Genomic DNA, 23,326 nt, shown 5'->3' on the forward strand with positions numbered 1-23,326 from the left:
TTCTTGGCTCTTCCATTGAATTGGTGTATGACCATGAACAAGTTTACTACACTTCTCTGGGCCTCCGTTTACACACACATACACACACACACACACACACAATTCTGCTACTTACCTCCCTGAAAAGGGTATTGGGAGACTTACTTAATGCCTATAGATCACATCAAGATCTTCTGGTGAAAAGCTCTATAGTGTATTATTACTATTACCTAGTAGCACCTAGAGATGCCAAGTGAGATTGGGGCCCCAATGGAAAAGGCTTTATATAATCACATAATAAGAGACAGTCTCTGTCCCAAAGAGTTTACAACAAAAACAAAACGAAAAGTGGGAGCAGAAAGAGATGAAGTGACTTGTTCAAGGTCACACAGCATATCAGTGGCAAAGCTGGGATAGAACCCAGGTCTCCTGAGTCCCAGTTCAGTGCCTTATCCATTAGATAACAACGCCTCACAACGGTGTAAAGCATCTTACTTCAAGAGCAGCCCTGCTAGGGCTGGTTTCCAATTCACTGGCTCACACAGACTCTCTCAGCAAAGAAACCATCTGTTTCCAACCCTGGTCCCTCACCCCACCCCAGCTCCCACCCCCTCTTGCAATAATAAGCATCAGTTTTTAACAGCATGTCCTACTCTGGAGATTTTGTATTTCTAGCTTCTAAAATGATTTAGTGTGACAGTTTAGTGCAGAAGGAAAAAAAACAAGAAAAGAAAAGAGAAGAGAAAAAGGAGAGACAGTCCCCTTAAGGCAACAATATTATGCAGCACTGATCTCAGAGGAACAGGGGTTCTTTTTTCTGGTTCAGATGCGCTCGTCAGGACTCTGAGTTGTCTTTTAACAAGAAATCTCTCTTGCTGGCCCATGGCACACTTCTGTGGTCAAGAGGACAAAATATAAAAGAAGGAAACTTCAAAGAATTATAAATTGCATTAATCCACGGGGGCGGGTGGTCGTGGTGCATCCCAGGGCTGACAATTATGGCCTGCGTGCCAAGCAACCCTCTTGTCAAAGGGTTAAGGCACAGACTGTATGCTTTAGAGCTTTGGGGACACGTACAGTTCACGATGAAAGAGAGCACTTCAGAGTTCTATGCCTATATGTTCAATGAAAAGTTAGAGTGTATGGTAAGCATTTTTTTAACTCGAGGAAAAAAATGGATAAAAGAAAAACAAAACCAAAACCAAAGCGATTTTTACTTATTATTACAGTGAGAACAATGCTTTATATACTATACTCTCCATAAAACCTCTCAACAAAGAATCTCAAAGCACTTTATGAACATTAATTAATTAAGTCTACCAACATGCTGGTGTGGCAAGTATTATCCCTCATTTTGTAGATGTGGAAACTGAGGCACAGATGTTAAGTGATCACCCAGCAAGCACGTAGCACAGCTGGACAAAGATCTTAGGAACGTGGCTTCCCAGTCAGGTACTCTATGCGTCAGACAACATTGCCTGCCTAATTCAAAGTTTGGGCCTGCGCCCAGCAGATGTTGAGCACCCACAGCTCATATTGACTTCCTAGCCATCCCTGATGCCTGTTCCGGGCCCTGTCCAAAGTTGTGGTGCTACGGTCAGTCTGGTTCCTCGTGGATAGGTGGTCATCTTACAAAACCACATCTGGCAACCTTGCTGGAAGCTTTGGAAGAGGTGCCAAGGATTCAGTGGACAATGACACTGAATTCCCATTTCGCTTCTACAAGTTATTGCTCCAGGTCAGGACTGAAGCACATTGGCAGAAGTTAGTATGGAGAGCTTGCACTGAAGCTGCCCATGCGCCGCTTGCGCTGGGGATAGAGGATTTCACTCTTCAGGACCATTAACCTGGAACCTTTCACCAGTATTAAATCCACTGAAGAAACATCTATTTTAAGAAGCCCATTCATACTGCAGTACTCCCAGTGGCTGAGGAAGGAGCTAGGTTCAAGAGAGAACTCAGATCTCCACAAATTTTCTCAGCATTAGGATCTCGGTTTCAAGGCTTTTGGTAATAAAAGCTCTCCTTGTTCCTCTGGCACCTTACTGGTTATCTCACTGAAAGAAATGGCACAGGGCTGGCACTGCATGGACTGGTACCACTGGGGATCACCAAGAAGAAAAGCCTTTAGGATATCTGCACATAGCATGGGGCATAATCATTTCCTTCCAATGAAATGGGAACAGGGGACTTGCCTAAAAGTGAATCAGTAGTTGCAGTGAGTGCACCAGGATAGCCTTAAAAAACTCAACACCCCAAATGTCAATACACCAGCCAGATTGAGGTCCCTTTAGGTGTTTAATGGGCAAATGCTACTCTGGCCTGCTGCAGGCTGACAGACAAATCTGAATTTGTATCAGAAGCTCTTGATCTTTTTCCTCTTTTCAGTCTCTCCTATCCCTCTGGCTAGCATGGAGCTTTGATCTAGCTTGCCTTTGGCACTTCGGTTTTTCAGGTTCCTCCAAGCTCCCCCCCTCCCCCCCCCCCCGACTGGCTGGGAGAACCCTGCATGAAAAAAACAGGGTATCAGAACAAATGGGCCTCAATGCTTTTTATTTTTAATTACTATTTTCTTGTATAGGGTGTTTAATCTCTCTCTCGCTCTCTCTCCAGGAAGCTCAAAGTCCTCTAATTCAGTCTATTTCACAGCTGTGACCACTGAGGTCACTTTGGGTCAAGACACCTCCTCTCCCCTGCATAATGGCAAATGTTCCAGGGAAGCTGTCTGCTGCATAGTACATCTGTTGTCACACATCAACTTGTGTCAAAAGAGGGGCACAGCAGCAATGGCCTTCTGTTGTAAGGAGGTGAAGACAAATGTAACACAGGGAACATTAAACAAAAGATTCAGCATCTAAGACCTTTTGAGAAGGTAAGCAGCGTGGTAAAAAGTTACATTTTACAACTATTCCAGACATGGAAAAGTAAAAGTTGCCCACCTTAATACTTCATTGCATTGTTAATCTGTTGGTAAACTAGAATGATATTAATAAATTCACTGCACCAAATGCATCCTTCATGTAATTCTATAAAAGTCAATGGTGTTACACCAAGAATGAATCTGACATACCGTGTTTAACACCCCGCCCCCCAAAAAACAACAGTCATGGAAAAAAGGCCAACAATGCAGACAACATAGAACTTGCTAACTAAGAAATTAACCTCTACAGAATTCTGGATGATTGTCAAGAAGAAAAAATGGAATGATAATATACTAAAATAAAAACTTTACTGAGAATTTATAAGCAGTGAGTGCATAAAGTGGTCTGAAAAAAGAGGGCGCTCTCCCATAATTTGAGCAGCACAAGCTTTGGCAAAACAATGCTTGAAGTGCATCCCCTCAGTGATGTGGCTTGATTTTTAATTATTGCTTTTTGCTGGACCTGTAATCCCTTGCAATGCCCCCTTCCCCCCAACTGAAGCACAGATTTTCAAAGAAGGGCACAATGTGAATGACAGCAAAAGTGTGTACTCGTTACACCATTTATGCGTGCAAATCAGGAAACTGTGTATTTAACTAATCATTTGCCTGCAAAATTGCTGACACCTTTGAAAACTTAGGACTTAAGTCAATTTTGGTATCTTATTAATGGAGTTTGAAATGTCAGTCCTTGAAGGTCACCTTCTCTCTCCCCATATGGCATCACAAAGGCTTCATCATTTAACAGTGCCTTTAATTTGCATATGTGTGAGATAAAACTCTGGTGTAATCACATAGCAGGACTTGTAAAATTAACCAGCGTCCGAATTTAGTGCCGTTCAAGCTTCTCCATATAGATCTACCAATGCTACTCAGCCTGGCCTTGCAATACAACTGCTATGCTATGCCATGCCAATCCTAAGGTAGTCCTGAGCAGAGTCTGCCCACACAGTCTCAGTCTTTGGCAAACAGCATGGTAGACATGTGTCTACTCCAAGATCTATGCAGAAGCTAAAGATGAGCCACAAAATTCATATCTGGATTGAAACTTTCCCAAAGCCTGGTGATATCTGGATCCATGGCAAACTAAAACGGTAATAATTTTCAGCTGCAGTGATGTAAACACCAGTGAGTAGATGACTCCAAGCTGTCAAGTTCACTGCCATCGGCACATGATGGACAGCAATCTGAAAACTCATGTTGCCGAGTGGCTCTGAGATATCAAGGTGAAAAAAACCATCAGACTTCAATTAACTGCAGGAGCCAAAAAGCTGCTAATACTTGAATGTAATCCTCTAGACTAGATCACTGGGCCACATTTTCACTCGTGCTCCTGGAGTTTTGTTTTGTTTTTGAGAGCGAGCGAGCTCTATGGGATTTGGGCTTACCAAGATTTGGCACCTAAGGTACGCAATAGGGTGGAGAGATGACAAATGGTGTCTGTCCCCCTTCCCCGCAGTCCTTTGCTATTTTTTTCTGATGGAACTGCATAATTTTGTGAAAACATCTGCAAACGTACTAATGTCACACACTCACCATCAGTTTTCACATTTACCATTTAAAGTTTGCAGGACTTGGAAGGAAAGAATTTCTAGCACTTACAGCCTCTAAAAAAGCTGGCCCAGTGGTGCCTGGAACCAGCCTGAGACACACACAACAAGTAATAACCAAAAAGCCTTTCCTTGGCTAACTCCTATTCCTATACAGTAGTGAGGTAAACGAATCCCCTCTTGGTCCTCTTGAAATAACCTTTTCACGCTATAATTTCTTATTAATGAGCCTCATTTTCCCCCTACAAGGCATTTGTGTCTCCCTAGTAGTCATTATTGCTCTGAAATGGTTTTTATTCTGTAGTTCAATACAAGGAACACTGCAGAATAGCGTTACTTACTGGCAGTGTATACAAAGCCATAATGTCAGCCTTCTTGCACGACAGAGCAGAGCCATTCATAGCATAATGCTTTCAATTGTACACAACACTCTTCTCTACAAGGCTGTTCCTTAAATATTTTTTGTCCACAGCATTCAACCAAGAGTGAGATTATCCAAAAGAAGCTGAGCAACAAGCCAGAGTAGCCTTGTATTACCGACAGACAGTAAAGGGAGGGCGTGGTATATTTAAAAGTGTATTACTACAATTCCCAAAGGAAATCTGAACAGGCCACGTCTCTTAGCAACACCCAGTGTGGATCACAGGTAACTCTCATTAATACTAATGGAAGCTATGGGTTAGAATCCTGCAATATACTGAGCACCTTAAACTTCACTTTGGAGGATTGAGACCTATAGATATAAATGTTCTGTACGCTGGTGGGTGAAAAGATATTTGAATCCTTGAGAGAATAATATAGATACACAAATATTTCTTAGGGTTTTTTTAAAAAAATGAAGATTTGCTTGTGGCAGCTCTGCTATAGTTAAAGTTGATTCCTGCTTCATCAACAAGCCCTCTCGTTAAGACATTTGCTACAAATCTACCATCTGGAAGGGGAAAAAAACCCAGCCTCATCCTAATACAAGGTGGCTGTGAAAATTAACATAACCATTGCAATCCTGTGACAATGTGAGGTTGTTCTTTTTGACAACACTACGGGGCAAGATTGCAGTCACTGGCTTCCTGTTAAATTCAATTCCTGTTACACACACAAGGTTTTTGGTAGTTTCATACACTGAAGGAGTTTCTTGTTCTAACGGTAAGATAAGAAAAGGAAAGTGTTTTTCCAAAGCACCTACCTTTATTTGCTGCAGGGGAAAACAGCTTCTCGGAGCCTAAAGAAGCCTGAAAACAAAACAGAAAGAGGGTTACTGATTCTGAAAAGAGAATATAGGAGTCTCTACCAAAAATACACAGTCCTTACAGAACGAATCAATCATCATAACTGCAGTTACACACTGCACCTGGAGGGTGCAATGTTGTGCTATTTAAGAATAAGCAGGAGTCTTGAGCAGAGGAAAGAAAAGCACATAAAAGCACTGTCCTGTTCTCACTCAAGTACATCCTCCTGTCTCTTTTATTCAGGCACCCATACAACACACAAGCTATTTTATTCATGATTCTTCATATGAAAATACAAATGAATTGGCTATCAAGCTGAAGTAACAACATTTCAAAGTCTCTCTTGTTGAAAATAAACCTCTTCTCTTACTGAATACACAAATGGTAGTTGTGTAGTGACAGTGCAAGCTACAGCTATATTCATCTGCACAAATAGAGGTGTTACATATATCATACCAAATCACAGACACAGCTGCTATGCAAGGAGCTGGTTATGAAACAAAGCAACTTCTTTCTATAGGAAGCCTGTCGCTTCGTAAACGGGGCTGCGTTATACTATTTGAACTTCATCATACTGTACTTGTGCTCCTCACAGCTCTGGGAAGTAGTTAAGAAATCCAATTAACCTAAACCTTGTAAACAGCTTCATGATAATCGGGGTCACTGTGTTGCAACCAGGATGATAATGACAGACATTTAAAAAACCCTTCATGGTAAATAAAGCTTTTATTAGCTAATTTGATGACTTTTTTTCCAGCTATCAAAGTACGTCTACTTCAGCATAAGCAAATTTATCGTTTATCACTAGCTGATTATTATCTGGTCAATAAAGGGTCCATAGAGAATGACAAGCTAATTTTTGGACAGGTGGGCATTATCAACATGTTACTAATCTCAGTGTGATAATTATCAATATCTTCTCCAAGTTTGCATCAAACTGAATAAAAATGTGATAGAGAGAGAAAAAAGCTGGAGAAGCTAAATATATATAAATATATAAAAAAAACCAACCCCAACACTGCTTTAAAAAATAATTAATTCAACTCAGGGCTGAACTAAGTTGATTTTCTTTTTGATTTTACTCTAAGGTGCCCTGGGAGGTTTGCATGATAAGTGTGCTATGACGCTGCTATTTTAGACAGCGATTTAGAAAGAGACAGTAAAAATGCAGGAAGATCCGCAGCAGATATACATCTCTACCCCGATATAACGCTGTCCTTGGGAGCCAAAAAATCTTACTGTGTTATAGGTGAAACTGCGTTATATCGAACTTGCTTTGATCCGCCGGAGTGCACAGCCCCCCCCCCCGGAGCGCTGCTTTACAGCACTATATCTGGATTTGTGTTATATCGGGGGAGAGGTGTAATAAGAAAGAAGAAAGAGTCATCTCTACCACTATTATTTCTAAGGAACACAAAATCACAATCTGGAGTGATCATATTGAATGCTATAAAAAATAGAGAGGGAAGACAACATGAAATAATGCTGAAGTTGAGACATCAACCCACAAAATAAGCAAGGAAATTCTGACTTGAGCTTGCCTCTTCAGTCTTGGTGTGTATGGTCACGGCATACCTTCTATCAAAATGATCCAAGATGATGGACCAAATTCTTCCTTGAATTACACTTGTATCACCTTTGCTGCATGGGTGAAGCTGAGGGCAGAATTTACTCCTTGACTTTGGCTAGTTATTTACTGCTACACAGTAATGCTGCAATGGCAGCTGTGTATAAAATAGTTTAGAGCCATCTCTGAATTTATTATCCATAGACCTTCTTCCATATATTGTCAAACAACATCCACCACCATCAGACAGAAAATAGGAATGCATCTGAATCAAAACCCTGCATCTACACACGAGGATGTTTGAAATTTGGGCTGAATATTGTAGCTCAGTCACTTCTCCTAAAACCAACAACTTACATACATCTGTGATTTGGCCTCAAAGCGCTTCATAAACTTTAGGCAACATCATGATCCCTGGAGGTGGGTAAATAATATTACCCCACTTTACAGATAGGGAAACTGACAAAAAGAAGCCACTGACTTGCAGCAAGTCGGCACCAGAGCCAGGAATCTTGAAGCTCAAGTCCCTGCTCCAACCATAAGGATGGCACCTTTCCACAGAATTCAGCAAAGAACGATGATACGGACTCTCACTGTCGCCAGAAAATCATCAGCTAAAGAGCTCATCAATATAGTTTAAAATGACGCCAGAATTTAAGAGAAACAAGCAAGAAATTTCAGGGTTAAAGAGCAAATATAAGACCTGTGGATTAAGACAGGGAGAATGACACAGAAAAACAAGCTTTAACATTCAAGAGTCAGCATTTACAGAACAGGGTTTTCAGCATCACAGCCACAGTTTATAGACATAAACCTTCATACCTAGTGTTTACATTAAGTTTGCATGAATTTATAGAGAGCTTTGTCTCCAGATCAGTACTGTTTTTGGCTTAAGGGCCGTTTCTGAAACGCCTCCACTACAGTTTATTCAAGGAATTACTCTAAAGTCAGTGAGGAAGTTGGGGAAGGCAGACATGAGACAGAATTTGAATACATCATTCAATTCCATTACTCACCCTTTAAAGAAAATGGACACAAAAAACCTATGGATTTGAGCAAGTCACTAATGAGTGCAAAAATCTAGCAAACCAAAGCATATGCTAAAGCAATTGCCCTCCCACATTTTCTGCTGTTTCAAGCAATTAATTTGCATATGTTTCAGAAGGAATTTAAAAAAAAAAAAAAAAAAAAGCGGAATTCCTCCCCTGAGAGCAATTCAGCCAGTTAAGAGCCCTTTACATGGATGGCTCAAGCCATTCAGGAATTCATGTGTGCGAGTGTTTGGTTTAGGAGCATGAAGCTAAGGGATTTCCTTTCTTCCTCTCCCTGCCCACCTGAAGCAAAGTCTTAGGAACGGGGGAGGACAGTCACAGGGTTACAGAGCAAAATGATTTGTGTACCCCTGGAGTCTTTTGCTCCTTACAAGATTTTATTTTCATCACTGGATGATGCAGGCAGACATTCTCAGCCTGAAGCCTACAGACTGAAGACACTTTTAGTCTTGCTTGTGCATTTGGTGCTTGTCCTCCTCTTAACTACTCTTCTCTTTCATTTGCACTGGATACAGCACAGCCAGAGGAAGATATGTTTTATTAAAGCTGTCGCTTTGGTAAGACCTCTTTCTCTAGGAGATAGAGTGCTCTATATTTTTCATGTGTTGCACACTTTTTCCCTGACTCTTTTTCCCCAAAATAAGCATGCACGTGCGCAAACACACAATTTCACAGGATAGTAAAGCGTCTTCAAGGTGGTTCACACAGCTGAATCACATAAAACTTTTTAAGATCCTTCCAGCCTCCATTTTAAGGGAGCATGCAGATTTGTACCATGCCTTTTTTTGGGGGGTGTGGGTGGAGTAGAGGGGCCTTATTCATCAGGGTTGCTGACAACTGCCAATTCACCGCTACTGTTTTGATTTTATTTCCTTCTTCCCCTCCAACGTCCTACTTTCCCCAGTTCTAAAGAGGAAAAGCATCCACCCAGCTCTGTGGCTTAACTTTAAATGGTGTTGAAACTACTACACATATAACTACTCTTCCTCCCCCACCCCACCCAGAAATAAAAAAAGAAAACCCATGCACTGTTTCCTCATTGTATTGCTCCTTGTGCACACAAACTAATAGCAAACAGAACACATTGTGTCTCACATTTTCATCTCCTGCTAACAGAAGCCCCAGCAAAGGCAGTTTTTGCTTTAATAATGGAAGGTGGAAACCACAAATGACGCAGCGCACCCTTTCTCCCTAAAGACAAATACTGAGGTATAATAAAATCCATGCCTCATTTATCCAGATTCCTGCTAACACAGGACATCTGAAAGGTGTAGCCCTTTTACAGATTAATAATTTAAGGATTATATATAACAAAGAACAATAACATCGCACAAAAGATAGCACAATAAAACTATGTCAGGCCTCCCAGTAGTTACTGATTTTTCACCCCAGCCTAAAAAAATTGTTAACAGGGAATCAATCATTGCTTGGCATTGAAAATAAAGGCCATATAGATCTTCCTGGAGCAGAAAACACCAGTTTCCCAATCCAGAATTGATTCATCAGACAACATAGCTCTGCTATACACGGCCCCAGTCCTGCCGCTTCAAGCATCTGACTACAAGGCACTTTTCTGCTAGCTAGCTCCAATTTTTGGGTTCACAAAGAGCAAAACTGTATGGTGACAAGGGCCAGGTGGATTGGTTCTGTATACGTAAAGAACCAAATCTTTGCCCCACACTCAGCCCCATTTCCCTTTGGGGGAGAGAAGAAAGAAGGTTGTAAAATGTAGCTTAATTTTCATTTTTGGAAAGGCTGCACACCTTCTGTTGCAGCTACAATCCAATCTCAAGAAAGGCTATTCTCACAACAATACTCACCCAGCTGAAACCAACGAGTGCTAGAAATCTCACAAAAAAGGCCTCTTCTTGGGAGGCTTCCAAACTAAAAAGGATGGATATGTTCCGAGAAGCCTCCAGAGCAGACCTGCAAGGCTTTGGAGGTTCACCAATTACTAGGCTGTCTTTTATTGCTTTTCATCCTTCTCTTGCTCTCTTTCCTCTGATTTTACCCACCTCTTCTGAGCTGCTGTGGCTGCTATGTGGCTTGTTCAGTGGAGAATTTCACCATATGTGGGTGGCTAACGCTTTTGCTCAATGCAAGTTGTTTCTGGAAGTCCCTTTTTCCTGCTTTATACCAAATTCCTTCCTTCAGTGCTAGGAGCAGACAACTAACTAGTTTTTCTAAAGTAAATGGAAATTGATACACATGGGAAGATGCAAAAGTAGCCTGGGGTTCCCCCAAACCGCCCAGTAAACAAGGAAGCATCAAACACAGGAAAGGGTACAGAAGAAATGTAATGATCTATGGACAGCATTGCATATATTTTGAGGGGACATGTAACATTTGAAGAAGCTGTTAGAACTTTGAATCTTTCAATAACAGCATCAGCATCTGACAAACTTCTGATGCATTAAGACAACAAATAAAATAAACAGAATAAAGTCAGCTAGAAAAACGATGAGAACTGCAAGTTGATCATTTCGCACAACATCACAAGAGAAACCAATCTGAGGTGCGAAGCATGTGACTGATCTTTTCTTGAAATCTTCTAGGAAGCATTATTGCTGATGGGGACAGGGCTAATTAACTGACCAACAGGGAATATTAGACAGCTGTGCTGAGGGATTAAGCAAGAAGAAACAGGATACACTACACACACTCCAGCTATCTTTTGCTTTTTGATCATCCTTGGACTGTGAAGACACTGTCCCCATGTGACCTTTACATAGAATTTATGGTCTAGATTTTGAAAAGGGCTCAGCACCCAACAGCTCCCACTTGGGGACCTAAATAATGGGAACCACTGGGCATGGGGCACTTCTGAAAATCTTTTTTAGGTGCCTAAATGGGAAATAAGCTCTTCTGAACGTGTAACTCCAGTTGCTGAAATGGAGGAGAACTTTTGAAAATCTGGCCACTCATCTCCAAGCCAAAGGCTGGATCTATTTAAATGCCAAGCTCACTAATAATAAATGATAACCCTTAAGCAAGAAAGGACTCCAGATTTGGGCAATACTGGCAAAACAATGAATTGTGCTGATCTATCTAAAACACAAAACAAAAACTTTTGCTGTGCTGCAGTCATCTGATAACACATTGTGGTGAAATCTGCACTATGAACTACACTCAACAGGCAACTCCTTGATAAAGTGACCGCCTTAAAATAGCCTAAAGGTTTCCAGTACAATTCTGACCTTTCATTAAAGACCTTTGTATGAGCAACTGATAGGTGTTGGGCACTGGGGGTGCAGGTTCACTTTAACAGAGGTTTCACTAGTAATAGGAAGCTTCTTGGACTATATTCTGTTCCTGCCAAATGTCAGGCAAAGCCCCAATGTCAAGTGAATTGACATAAGTAGTGTATGCACTCCGTAATATTGCTGTCATGGAAAAGGGCACTTCACAGCACACCTTTTTTCTATTCAAAAAAGCATCACCTCTGCCCCTTTTCCACTTGAACGTTTTTATTTCTCAGTAGCCCCAGAACTTCAGTGAGCATGGATTTCTTGTGTTTACCTTCTTTGTCCTTGGCCCAGCATCCTCAATGTTGGCACAGTTCTGGGACTAGTCAGCTGCACTAGGCTGTGGGGAGCCTGAAAGCACAGGACATGGGGCAGTTCACTGCTGCACTGCACTGTGTATACCACATACCATGTCCATACCAGTGCGAAGTGGACCTGATCAGAATAGCAAGGTAACATTTTACACCCAGGTTGCACTTACGTACACGAGTGCATAAGCTGCAGGACTATGGTGAATCAAGCCCATCATTTTCAAATTTAGGTCCTATATTTATGGCTATTTTTTCACCCTACTCTCTTGGCAACAGAATGGTGTGTTGTATAGAAAAACAAAACAACATTTTTGAATCCAGAGCACTTTCCCCACCACTTTACAATCATTTTGAAGGAGGTTAAATTATTTTGGATTAATCAGTAACTGTAATTGTACAACACGTGCCACTCAGATCTCTCGGTTGCACAGACATGCCCTCCTTTCCGTGCTGGAAGAGAAGTCTTTGCTGACATGATGCTCTGGAAGCAGCAGGATGCCTGACCTACAAGCATGTCTGTTATCAGAGCCTCAGGGCAGAGGCCTGCTAACTCCTCTTCCCTCCCTGCTCCCTTCTGTCGTCTCCCCCACAAACCCACCCCCTAGAGAGCATCTACAGCCTACTGTTTCCCTTTCCTATTCCCTCTATTAGCCATGCTTTGTGATTCAGCTTCCTCTCAGCAATTGCTACCTCCAGGAGGAAAAGGCCAAACTCCTCCTCCTCCCCAGCCTCGCTCCACAGCACTAGCTTTGTCTCTGGACAATATAAGTAAATAAATAAATGCATTTTTTTAAAAGGTCAGAAAGTTCATGGGGCCTCGACAAGACTGGTCCTGCAGCTGTGGAAGGCCCCTTAAGCTGTTCTCAGAGACACTGAGCAGAGAGAAGCATTTCCAGCTGTCCTTGTTAAACACAGCCCAGAAGCTTCACGTTACCTTTTAGCCTGCGTGTCCTTAGTTACTTTAAATGAAATTGCACTATGGGGTAATAGTCTCTCTCATCTCAGTACTCTTCTCGCTGAGACTACCTCTAAAAGTGCTGCTGGGGCTCATCACAGTTTTACACTCCTCTTTTCCTTTCCTAATTGGCACGGGTATTTTCTTTATCACGTGCCCATCCACTGTGTCTTTCAGATCTTCCACACCAAAGACATGCCAGATAATCAGCGGAAAAGCCAATAGTTCCGGAGGTGAAACAGAAATTGCTTTCTTTTCTCCTCCAACTCTTTCTAGTAGGAAATTATTTTAAATTGTGATAAATGGCAAGATTACACTTGGCTCTTCTTTAGGCTCTCTTCTTAATTCCTTCCCAGTGGCTAAGAGCACCCGCTTTGTCTCTGGACAATATTTGTCTATGAATTATAAGAAGGGGAGAGCAACAGAGGGTCCTGTGGGTGCCACAGGACCCGCCGTTGCTTTTTACAGATGCAGACTAACATGGCTACCCCTCTGATACTTGACAATAAGGGGAGAGTTTTCTGGACATCTCATTTGACCAGGTTGTGTCCTCTCCCTGTAGATTAGTGATGGGAAAGACTCACTATGTTAAGGTCAGCTAATCCGCCCCACAGCCAGTGCAGAAATATTCTTTCTGGTGCATTTTTCCAGTGTTCTGCCCAGCCTACTTTGAAACATCTCAAATTATAGTGCTTTCAAACCTTCTCCCGAAAGGCTACTGTACTCCATGACAAGAGCTCACTATCAGGAAGGTTTTTCTGATATTCAGCCTGTATTTGCAGTCAAAATTTTATTGCATGACCCCCATGATGCTGATATATAGCCATAGAGTTGGCTATTGTTTCAGCTTTCATTACAAAATATAGGAGGAAACTTGTCTATAACTAGGAACGGTTGGGAACATTGTAATAACACACCACTACACTAGTTTGTATTATTGTCATTACAGCTTGCAACTATCCAGCCAGGCTATCATTTGGTCGGGACACAGATTTTATTTGCGTTAAATCAAAGGAATGGAAAGTTCTCTCTGTAGAATTACCTAAAACTTCTTATAATTCAAAGGCTGCATCACGGAGAGGAGCAATGGGGGGAGGGCAGGAAATGTCTTGCAAATGACAGGTGGCAGACTGTTGTTAGATACCCACCAAATTACTCTGCTGCTCCCAGGGCTGAGTTGGCATTTCATTATCCCAGCTCTTCTGGAAGGATGCAGACATAAATTCACACCTCATGTCCTGGTTTCCATCAAACTGAGTAAGAATGCAAATGCTGGCACCGATGGGGAATGCCAAGCAAGGTTTGGCACACTAGAATAAACTCCTAACTGTGGTCCTTGCCAGCTACCTGCATTTATCATTGTAATGGCCTGCCAGACAGGACTTGGCAACCAAGGGAAAAAACGGGTGGGAGGGGGAAGAAGAGGAAGGGCCAGATCTACACTGCCAAGCAATTCATTTCTGTACCTCATGCCATCATTGTAAGGGCAACTTTAATTTTATTTTCCTCTTTTAACCAATTATGGGTCACCCAAATCCCGCCTGGAACCTTCAGCAACACAAACTGCTGCAAATCACATTCCGGAGGCCAAGAGGATTTTGCAAGACATCTGATTTCATAGAAAGGTTACGGTCTGAGAACGGCTGCAATTCAAAAAGGCTCCAAGTAACAATCTGCATTGGCAGGCAACGAAGGAACAGCTTCTGTGATCTGTCACATGTTGTCATCTGTCCTCAGATAACAGGAGTATTATCAATGAGGTCTACAATGGAAGAGTTATTGGGATTCAGATGAACTAAAGAGCTGAAACAAATTCAATAAAATATTCCTCCCCTCAATTTTTAGGAATATATCCTTGATTACATAAAAAATAAAATTAATATATGTTAAATCAATGGGACTGTTTGACTGTAATCACCCTCGCCTCATAAGCAAAGTAAATGCTTCTCATTTTGTCCTTGACTCACTCCAACTTGCCTAGTTATCTTACGTGGAATGGAAGATCATGCCTAGCTCCTTCAGAGATTGCGGCAATACTTCATGGTTCTGAATTTTCTGGCTTTTGAAGTTAGAGGAAAAGTTATCTTTACATGGTTTGTGTAGAGGCTGGACACATACTCACATATAGTCTGGCATTTTATATACGTGCACTCACACATACATTATCTATATTTCAGGAACACACAACCTTACTTATTGGTACCCCCTCAGATATTTTGAATTCCCTTTGCATCCAGCCACTTTGTGCAAGTTACACTTCCTGCTAAACAGTCTCATACTGAGTTAACGCCAAATCCACATCTAAAGAATCAGGCTAACTGCAGTAAAAATTGGTTAGTGGAATTTGTGTGATGCATGAAAGGATTTGTGTAGTTCTACTAGCCATTATCATGGTGTATGAAATGTTCATACCTTAAGACACACATACTTCTGGCAGAAGCTCCATTGTCTTTTACATTTGTGAGATCTGATTGTTATCTGGCTTATTCTGGGTTAGGAGGTCATGGAGTTTATAAGGGGAAAGGTTATTGAAATCTGCTATATTATCTGCACCATCCCAAAAGGAGCTTCTTTGCAGAAGGCTCTTGTTGTTTCTAATTCACTGCTCCAAAATATTTCTTGGCTGTATCCCAGGGCTGTAGCCTTATCTGCCCATCCCCCATGGCAGACGTACAGCAGCTGTTGAGGCTTATCACGGCTGCCTGTCCACCGAGTTTACAAATTAACACCCTATCGAGGCTGCACAAGGGCTGATTAATCAGAGAGAGGCAGTCTGAGGGCCTTTATCACGTTAAGCGGCTGCTGGGAGAGAAGTCACAAATCTCTCTGGAGGCCAGAGATGCCTTACAAATGAAAGAGCAGGGGGAGGAAGAGAAGGAAGATGCAATAGTAAGGGAAGCAGATATTTTAGAGATAGTGATGGCGGAGGCAATGGATTAGGGGGAGGGGGTGGGCTGGAGGGGAACACCAGTACATTATGACAGCTAAAAAAAGATAATTAACAGCCTATACCTCATGATTCTAGCTTTCCCTCTCCAGGCTATAATTTAGCCTATTGCTCCTTTGCTCCAGAGGACAATAAACATTTATTATGTTAAACACATAACTGTGCTGCACAAAAGCACCGTTCTTTCTGGGGTCCACTCCTTTCACAGCTGTTCAAACCAAAGAAAGGGGCATTTAAAAGGGGGGTGGGGGAGGCGCCACTTGTGTATAGAAAATAATTCAGTTTGGTCACAAAAAGTGTGTCCAATGTTGAGGCAGGTTGGGTGGGTTTCTAGACAACTGTGAGCATGTCCCAGACAATCCTCCAGGGATGAAGAACGCTAACCCTTAAGAGGGTGATCTGACATTGCATTTTGCCTTTGATACAGGAGGTTTTTCAGACTGAGCAGAGATCCTGAGTTGCTAAGCTCAGGCCCATAGCTGAACTTTCCCTCAAATTTGTGGTGTTCAGATTCAGTTTTTGGTTTGGCCCACTCTCGACATAAAAGCCCAGTGACAACATTCAGACCCATCCCTATAATTAAAATACAGTGGCCCAATTTTCAAACACGGATGACCCAACAGGATGCTGAAATCCCACGCTGCACGGTTCGTGGCTTAAGAGACAAAACTCCTTTCCCCTTGGGGTTTGCCCATTTCCATATCTGTACATTTCATTCAGGGCAAAGAGAATACGCGCTTCATCAGTGCTTAACATATACACAATGCATTCTTGGAACCATGCTGGAAGCTATGTTCTGGACATACGCTAAGCCCCCTTGCCAAGCACAAAGGGTACATCTTTATAAAGGTGTGACCAGAGTGCTGGGATGAACACCCACCATGTTCCTTTCTCGCTCTTGGAGTTGCTGGCAGCAGCTGCAACCATGAACTGCAGTGAGAGAGTCACTCAGGTAGCTTTTGCTGCATATGTAATTTTTCCTTCTTTTCATTTCAGCAACTTCTAAGCATTCCTAGTTAAGAGGTTTATTGGGAAGTTCCCAATCCCACCAACAGAGCGTGTAGAAGAGATTCTTATTACAATGAGCATACTATGACACCATAAATCATACTAGAGTAGTGCTGGCCCTACCCATTCTGAGCATTTCATTTATTGTGTCCTGGCAGAGGGCTGGAACAGTGGCAGATCTGATTATTCTAAGTGGCCAGTGGTTACAGGTCTTTTCTTTCTTTACATCAAAGTTACTGGTAGCGCGTTCAGTAGCCCCCATCTCCATCCCTGTCCTAAAACAATACCAACACTCTAAAATCACCAGTTAGGCTCCCACAAATCAATGAGTTTGGTTCAAAAACCATGAGATTTTAAAAATAAAATGTTGGATTCAATTTCCCTTTATTTTCCTCAGAGTTTTGAGCCTTTAGGGAGTATATTTTCAAGCTTTTCTCTATAACCATGAGGGCTAGGAACTTATATTTAAAAAAAAAAAAAAAAGTGAGTTGAGATTCTCATGCAATAACATGACTCCAGGAGTTGTGACTTTAAGAAAAACAAAAAATAATATCATAAGTCATGATAAAATCGTGAGACGTGGCAACGCTGATTTTCCTGGGTCCTTTTTATTAAACAAACAAACCAACAAAAACCAAAACCCAAATAATTTCTGGATGAGAAATTTCTTTCAGCACTGCAGACTCCTGCAGATTTAACACCAATGGGATAATTTTGATGAGCAACCCCCTTCATCTTGTTCTAAGGATCTGTAAGGTCAGCATGCATTAAGTCCCTTGACCATTTTGAACCTCAAGGCTAGGTATTTCCAAACAATACAGGATGAAGCAAAACAAAAAGGAAACGAGGACTGTATATTGCAGTGAAATATATAGAACAAAATAAAGAGCATGAGCAGCTATCTTCTCATCCTCTTTAACCCATATGCAGAACCAGCCTGCTTACGTTGCTACCGATTACTGTAGGAATCAAGATTTATATGTAATGAACTAAGCTAACTGGGAGTGGGAAGGGGAGAGCCGGTTGTGATTAGCAGCACAGGAAAAAGAAGACAGCGTCTCTGCTCTAGAGCTCTCTCTCTCTCTGCCATAAGGAGAAGCCAGGTGTGTAAAGATCTCTAACAGTTCTGCTCCACAAACTGAAAAGAAAATGGATTTCGGCGACGCTGGACCACCATGCTTGGTATTCAGAAGACCCTTGGGTAATTAAACTAATAAGCCACAAAACCACTGCTACCTCCCGTCACACCAATCAGATAACATTGGCTCTACACGTGAATACAGCAGAAACTATTCAATATGTAAACAATATGTATGTTTTAATCTTGAAACATGGTGAAACAGCACAACCAGTCTCTCTCTCAGTTATTTTATGAGATACCTATATAAATTTTATCATCTACCATGCAGGTCAATAAGCAACAGACATTTCACTTCCTGGTATGTTACTCAGTCTCTAAAGCCTTTGTTCTAAATGCTGCAGTCTCTTTCACCAACAGAAGTTGGTCCAATAAAAGATATTACCTTACCCACCTTGCCTCGTTAATATCCCAGGACCAACACAGCTACAACACTACAGTTCAAACACACAAATATCCTGGCCACTAGAGGCACTTGGATATAACAGGGACAGGACTGGGATTAAAAACCTACTAGAAAAGACCGAAAAGATTAGAAACTCCTGAAAAAGAGCAAAGGCCAGAAAATGTACAGTAGCTCCCTCCATATCAAAACTGTGTAGGCAAACGGGAAGGTGCACAGACTATGTGCCTGGATAAGAGAAATCACCCTCCTCAAGAAGGTCAGGGCAGAGACATGATACAGTGATCTGAATAGACAGGGAGTCCCGAACTCCTGAGTCCTAGTTCAGGCTTTGACTTTGACTACTCCTTGGCCAAGGCCTGAAAGATCTCTACCTCAGTCTTTCTATCTGGAATTTGGATTAAATATTTAGCTACTTCTCTGGAACGTCAGGAGGATTCATTACTGTTTGTGAGCCTTTCTGGAGACAAAAAGCCCTGCATCAGTGGTAAACATTTTTATAATTGGAAGTGTGTTATCAGTGTCATACTGGGATTCAGAGAGTAGCAGTTTGGAAGGCTGTCTCTTTGGAGTTACGGTTGCAAAGCACAACTGAGTGAAGTACAATGTGTGTAGGAGTACAAGGAGGAGGACACAGGCACCGTGCACTTCTCAATGTGCTAAATAACAGGAACTGGGAAGGTACTGCCCATGACAATTCGATTAAATATGGAATTTCCTGACTTCATCTTTTGGATAGGATAGAGGATTGAGGGGAGGGGAGATGACTTTTTCTCCTTCTCTTTAAAGCAGACATATATAATCTGTCTTCTCCAATTAGGCATGCTTTGCAACAAGTGTGGTGGATCCATTTATTTTTGTACTGTAATAATGCAGATAAATCCAACTTTGGCTCCAATCCCATTGCTTTCAGAGCTGGGGCTCCGCATTTCCAATTCCTGCCCTTATTTTTTTTTCCCCTTCTGCTGCAAAATGTCACCAATTTACTTTAGCCTGGGGGCCCATTTTGAGTTTTACCGCTAATATACGAGAAATGCATTTTTCAAGCTGTTACCACTTAACTGTACTGATATCAGCCACTCAAGGGACACAATATTGTTTACACATCCTGCTCTATGGAATAAGCATGGATGCCAAAACTCTGCCTGGGCTGTGAAGGAGACGTTTACTCTCTGTTTTATGAGATTTCCTCGATTTGTGGCTGTCTCAACGGTCGTAAAAACAGCTGTAAATCAAAAGAGCACCACAAAATTGCAATAACAACTGTCGAACTCAGCTCTAAAGAGCATAACTCCCAGCAACAGAAGGTGGAAGGCTTTTTGCTGATTTAATACCAGGTGTGAGGGAGCCCTGGCAGGTCTGTGTATAGCGCAGTGTCTCTTAAATGATACCCACGCTTATCTGCATGCCAGCTCAGATGGAATGTGCATCACTTTCTCTCCTCTTTCTTTAAAAAAACAAACAAAAAAAACCTAACACCAGGAGTTCTCTTTAGAAAGGCTTTTCAAATACCATGGAGAATGCTTAAATAAATAACTGCTAAACACATAACCCTGTTTAAAGCATTAAAAAAGGGAAAGTCAACCCAGTGTCCAAACATGATTGTGCTTTGAACTGTGGATGCCTTGCAAAATGGCAATAGCTTTAGCAGATCACTTCAGCCACCACATGGTACAGGCCAGTTCCATGGCTACTGGCTTATCCTAGAGGGCCCCAAATTCTTGTACAGCCTTGATGCCCAGTTCTTGGGGCGCGGAGGGAGAAAGAGGAGGGTTGGTGTGAGGTGAGTTATTAACTGTCTTCAGGGAGCTGACTCTAGCTAAGATGGTTCCAAACCAGACAGCTCCATTTTGCTCCATTTGACAGTTTCTGGTGAGAACCAGCCAAAGGAGCGGACGCATAGGTCTGGAAGCTACTGTTACTGCTACATTGGTGGCTTATTTCCAAACCAGATGTGGGAGGGATTTTCTCCCAGTGGCGGAAGCAAGCCTCCTGTATTTTATTCTTGCCCCCTTCCAATTCCTTCCTCATCAAATTTAAGCGCCTCATCCTTGCCTTCAAGGACCTAAACCAGCAGTTCTCAAACTGAGGGTTGCGACCCTGTTTTAAAGGGGTCTCCAGGGCTGGCGTTAGACTGGCTGGGGCCCGGGGCCAAAGCCCGAACCCCACCACCTGAGGCCCAAGCCTAAGCTCCACTGCCAGGCGGTAGGGCTCAGGTTATAGGCCCCCTGCCCAGGGATGAAGCCCTTGGGCTTGGCCTCTCTGCCCGGGGTGGTAGGGCTAAGGCTTTGGCCCCCCAGCCCGGGGTGGGGGGGCTCAGGCAGGCTCAGGCTTCGGTCCCCCCTTCTGGGGTCATGTAGTAATTTTTGTTGTCAGAAGGGGGTTGCGGTGCAGTGAATTTTAAAAGCCCCTGACCTAAACTATACTTAGTCCCCTCCCCGCTTTCACTCTCCACATCCCCTATTCTCACCTCTTCTCCCCCCAACACACACACACATCCAGCAAGTCTAACAACCAATCCCTTTTATTGCCTTCTCATCTCCATGTGCTCAGTTGCCATGGTAATGAACTGAGGCATAAAACTCTAGGTAGATAAATTAGCTTGGCCTCCTCCTGCACAGCATCCAAAGCATGAAACCCCTTACTGGCCTCTACCCACCAGGCCTTCATCCTCTCTTCCTTCAAGTGTCTCCTTAAATCAAACTTCTTTCATGAGGCCTAAACAATCTAACCCTCCTCTTAGCAGCTGAAAGTGTCTGTATGTGCATATGCCAGACTACACAAAGAAAGGCAGAAGGAAAGTGAAGAAAAATCAGATGACGCCTTATAGTGCCTGCATTGATATCCTTCACAACTATCTTGTCATCCTACCAGCACTCCACCTCCGGTGTTTGTTTACATCCCTCATGCATATTGTTTTAACCTGCTTGCAAAATCTTTATTGCAGGGGTCATGTGTTCTCTCTCTGTAAAGCTATATACACACAAAGTGCAAAAGAATTAATACTCTTTCTGACTTTGCAGTTGACTTACTGTGTCAAATCACAACAACTGGGATTTTCAAAGGAGCCTAAAGGGAGTTAGGTGCTCAAATCCCACTAAATTTCCTTTAAAGGAGTCTTTTCAACTCCTTTGAAAACCCTAGTCCCTCACTTCCCCATGCCCCAGTTTATCCATCTGTAAAATGGATAAAAATAATACCTGCTTCACAGGGGTGTTGTGAGGGGGTCAAATGATTTAGTGTTTGAAGATACAAAGATGAGAGATACTACAGAAGAGTAAAAGTGAGAGAGATTAGAAATTAACACATTGCATATTGGTGTTATACTGCAAGTGGTAGCTGGGGAGGCAATATGTTCCTGCCAATTTTACTTCTAATACATTTCCAAGGAGATGGACACAAAGATTTATTTGGTGCCTATTTTTTGGGGGAGGGTGGAGATGGGGGAGGCAAGAAGCCCTCTCAGACCTTTCCTTCATTTGAGCTCTCTCCTCTGCTATATTACGCATCACATGACACCAGTGACAATTCCTCCTTTGTCATAATGCTGAACGAAGCATAATTCCAGCTTCTAAGGGGTTTGCTCACCTGAAAATATCAGCTGCACCTTCCACTGCCACTGTTTAACATGTGACAGCCTGGCATGGCCTTGTCTCCTTCTTCAAGAACCACTGATTTATTTTTAAACATGGTGTATATTTTAAATACCACTTGTGGTTTTACATCTGCTCCTTTGCGCCTTTTTTCAGCAATGGGGTATATAAAAAAAAGGTCTTTTGCTTCCAATAGGCTACTCATCTCTCTTTGGCAGATACATTGCTGTCGCCACCACTGCTTCTTCCCACCAAGAGTTGAGGGAGGAGAATATACAACTAGGAACTGGGACACCAAGGGTGGGGAGTAAGAGAGAACTTCTGACATAGAGCACTTCAGAACTCCTGGCCCAAAGGGAATCAAGGGAGGGATAGCCACTTAATTCTCTCCAAATGTCGTGCTGCTCATGTCTATAGAACAGACATAAGGACAAATGCCTTCATTTGGAAGTAGCCAGATTTGGAGGCTCTGAAGCATCTCATTAATCTTCCTGGGAAATCAAATGCTGCCTTCCCTCCGGGAGTTAAAGTAGACGAAGCTGACCATATCCTAATCTGCCCCCAGACTGCCACACAGATGGGGGGAGCTGATTGATACAGCCTCCTGAATGGGTGTATGCAAGTGTAACACTCTGGAGCTTGGTCTCTTTTCCATCCGTAATAGATTGAAATACCACTCTACGCATCTCTTTTAGTTTTTTGATGTCTATCATTGAATCTTCTCAGCTTGCCTCACATTACAGGCTGTCCCCTCCCCCTTATCACTGTCTTCAAGAACATTGTAGTGCCCATGAATACTCCAGATTGACTAAACTGGAAAGTGAAGTTATCTTTTTAATCTACAGAACAGGAACAACACAGGCGGTGGAAAACCAAGTTTCTTCACAATAACCGTCAATTCCCCAACACCCCACAATCCAGTGCAGCAGGGAACTCCTCTAATCTGAGAGGACAGTTTAATTTCCATGGCCCACTTACTCTAGAGGGAAAAGACTCTACGACCCTCCTTTCTTCTAGTCTCTTTGCTGGTAGTATCCACTCCCCAGACTCCTGACTTTAGAAAACTGTCCATAGGTTGAATGGTCTTTTGCTTCCAATAGGCTACTCATCTCTGTAATAAACACTTCCTTTACCTGTGATGCCTGCTGCATTTCCTGTGTCAATCCAACTCAAAAGAAAACTGACCAAAGAAAGAAGGCCCTAAACCTTTAAGAATTATGTTACCGGCAAGTTCAAGTGGGAAAGCCTTCTATATTCTTTAACGCAGACATGATATGGAGAATATCACGCTATGCTTTAAAAAGCTGTGTGAGATGGATGTTCTGGATATAGGAATTATAGTAGACAAAGCAAGGTTTATGGGGTGGATATTTGACCAATTACACCCAGACTGCTCTTCCCAAACATAGTGATTTATTTCCTTTGTACCACA

At 42.3% G+C, this 23,326-nt stretch overlaps 1 protein-coding gene across 10 annotated transcripts in view; it reads right to left on the minus strand.

The window, feature by feature from the left end:
• Positions 1-23,326, minus strand: part of FBRSL1 (fibrosin like 1) — a 724,351-nt gene that overhangs the window by 62,787 nt on the left and 638,238 nt on the right. For all 10 annotated transcript variants that reach the window (XM_054006760.1, XM_054006766.1, XM_054006761.1 and 7 more), the window contains one exon: positions 5,633-5,678. In XM_054006760.1, the coding sequence (XP_053862735.1) occupies positions 5,633-5,678 (46 nt within the window). The remainder of the gene's footprint in view (positions 1-5,632; positions 5,679-23,326) is intronic.

Source organism: Malaclemys terrapin, chromosome 16 (assembly GCF_027887155.1).
Source record: "Malaclemys terrapin pileata isolate rMalTer1 chromosome 16, rMalTer1.hap1, whole genome shotgun sequence".
Classification (NCBI taxonomy): domain Eukaryota; kingdom Metazoa; phylum Chordata; order Testudines; family Emydidae; genus Malaclemys; species Malaclemys terrapin.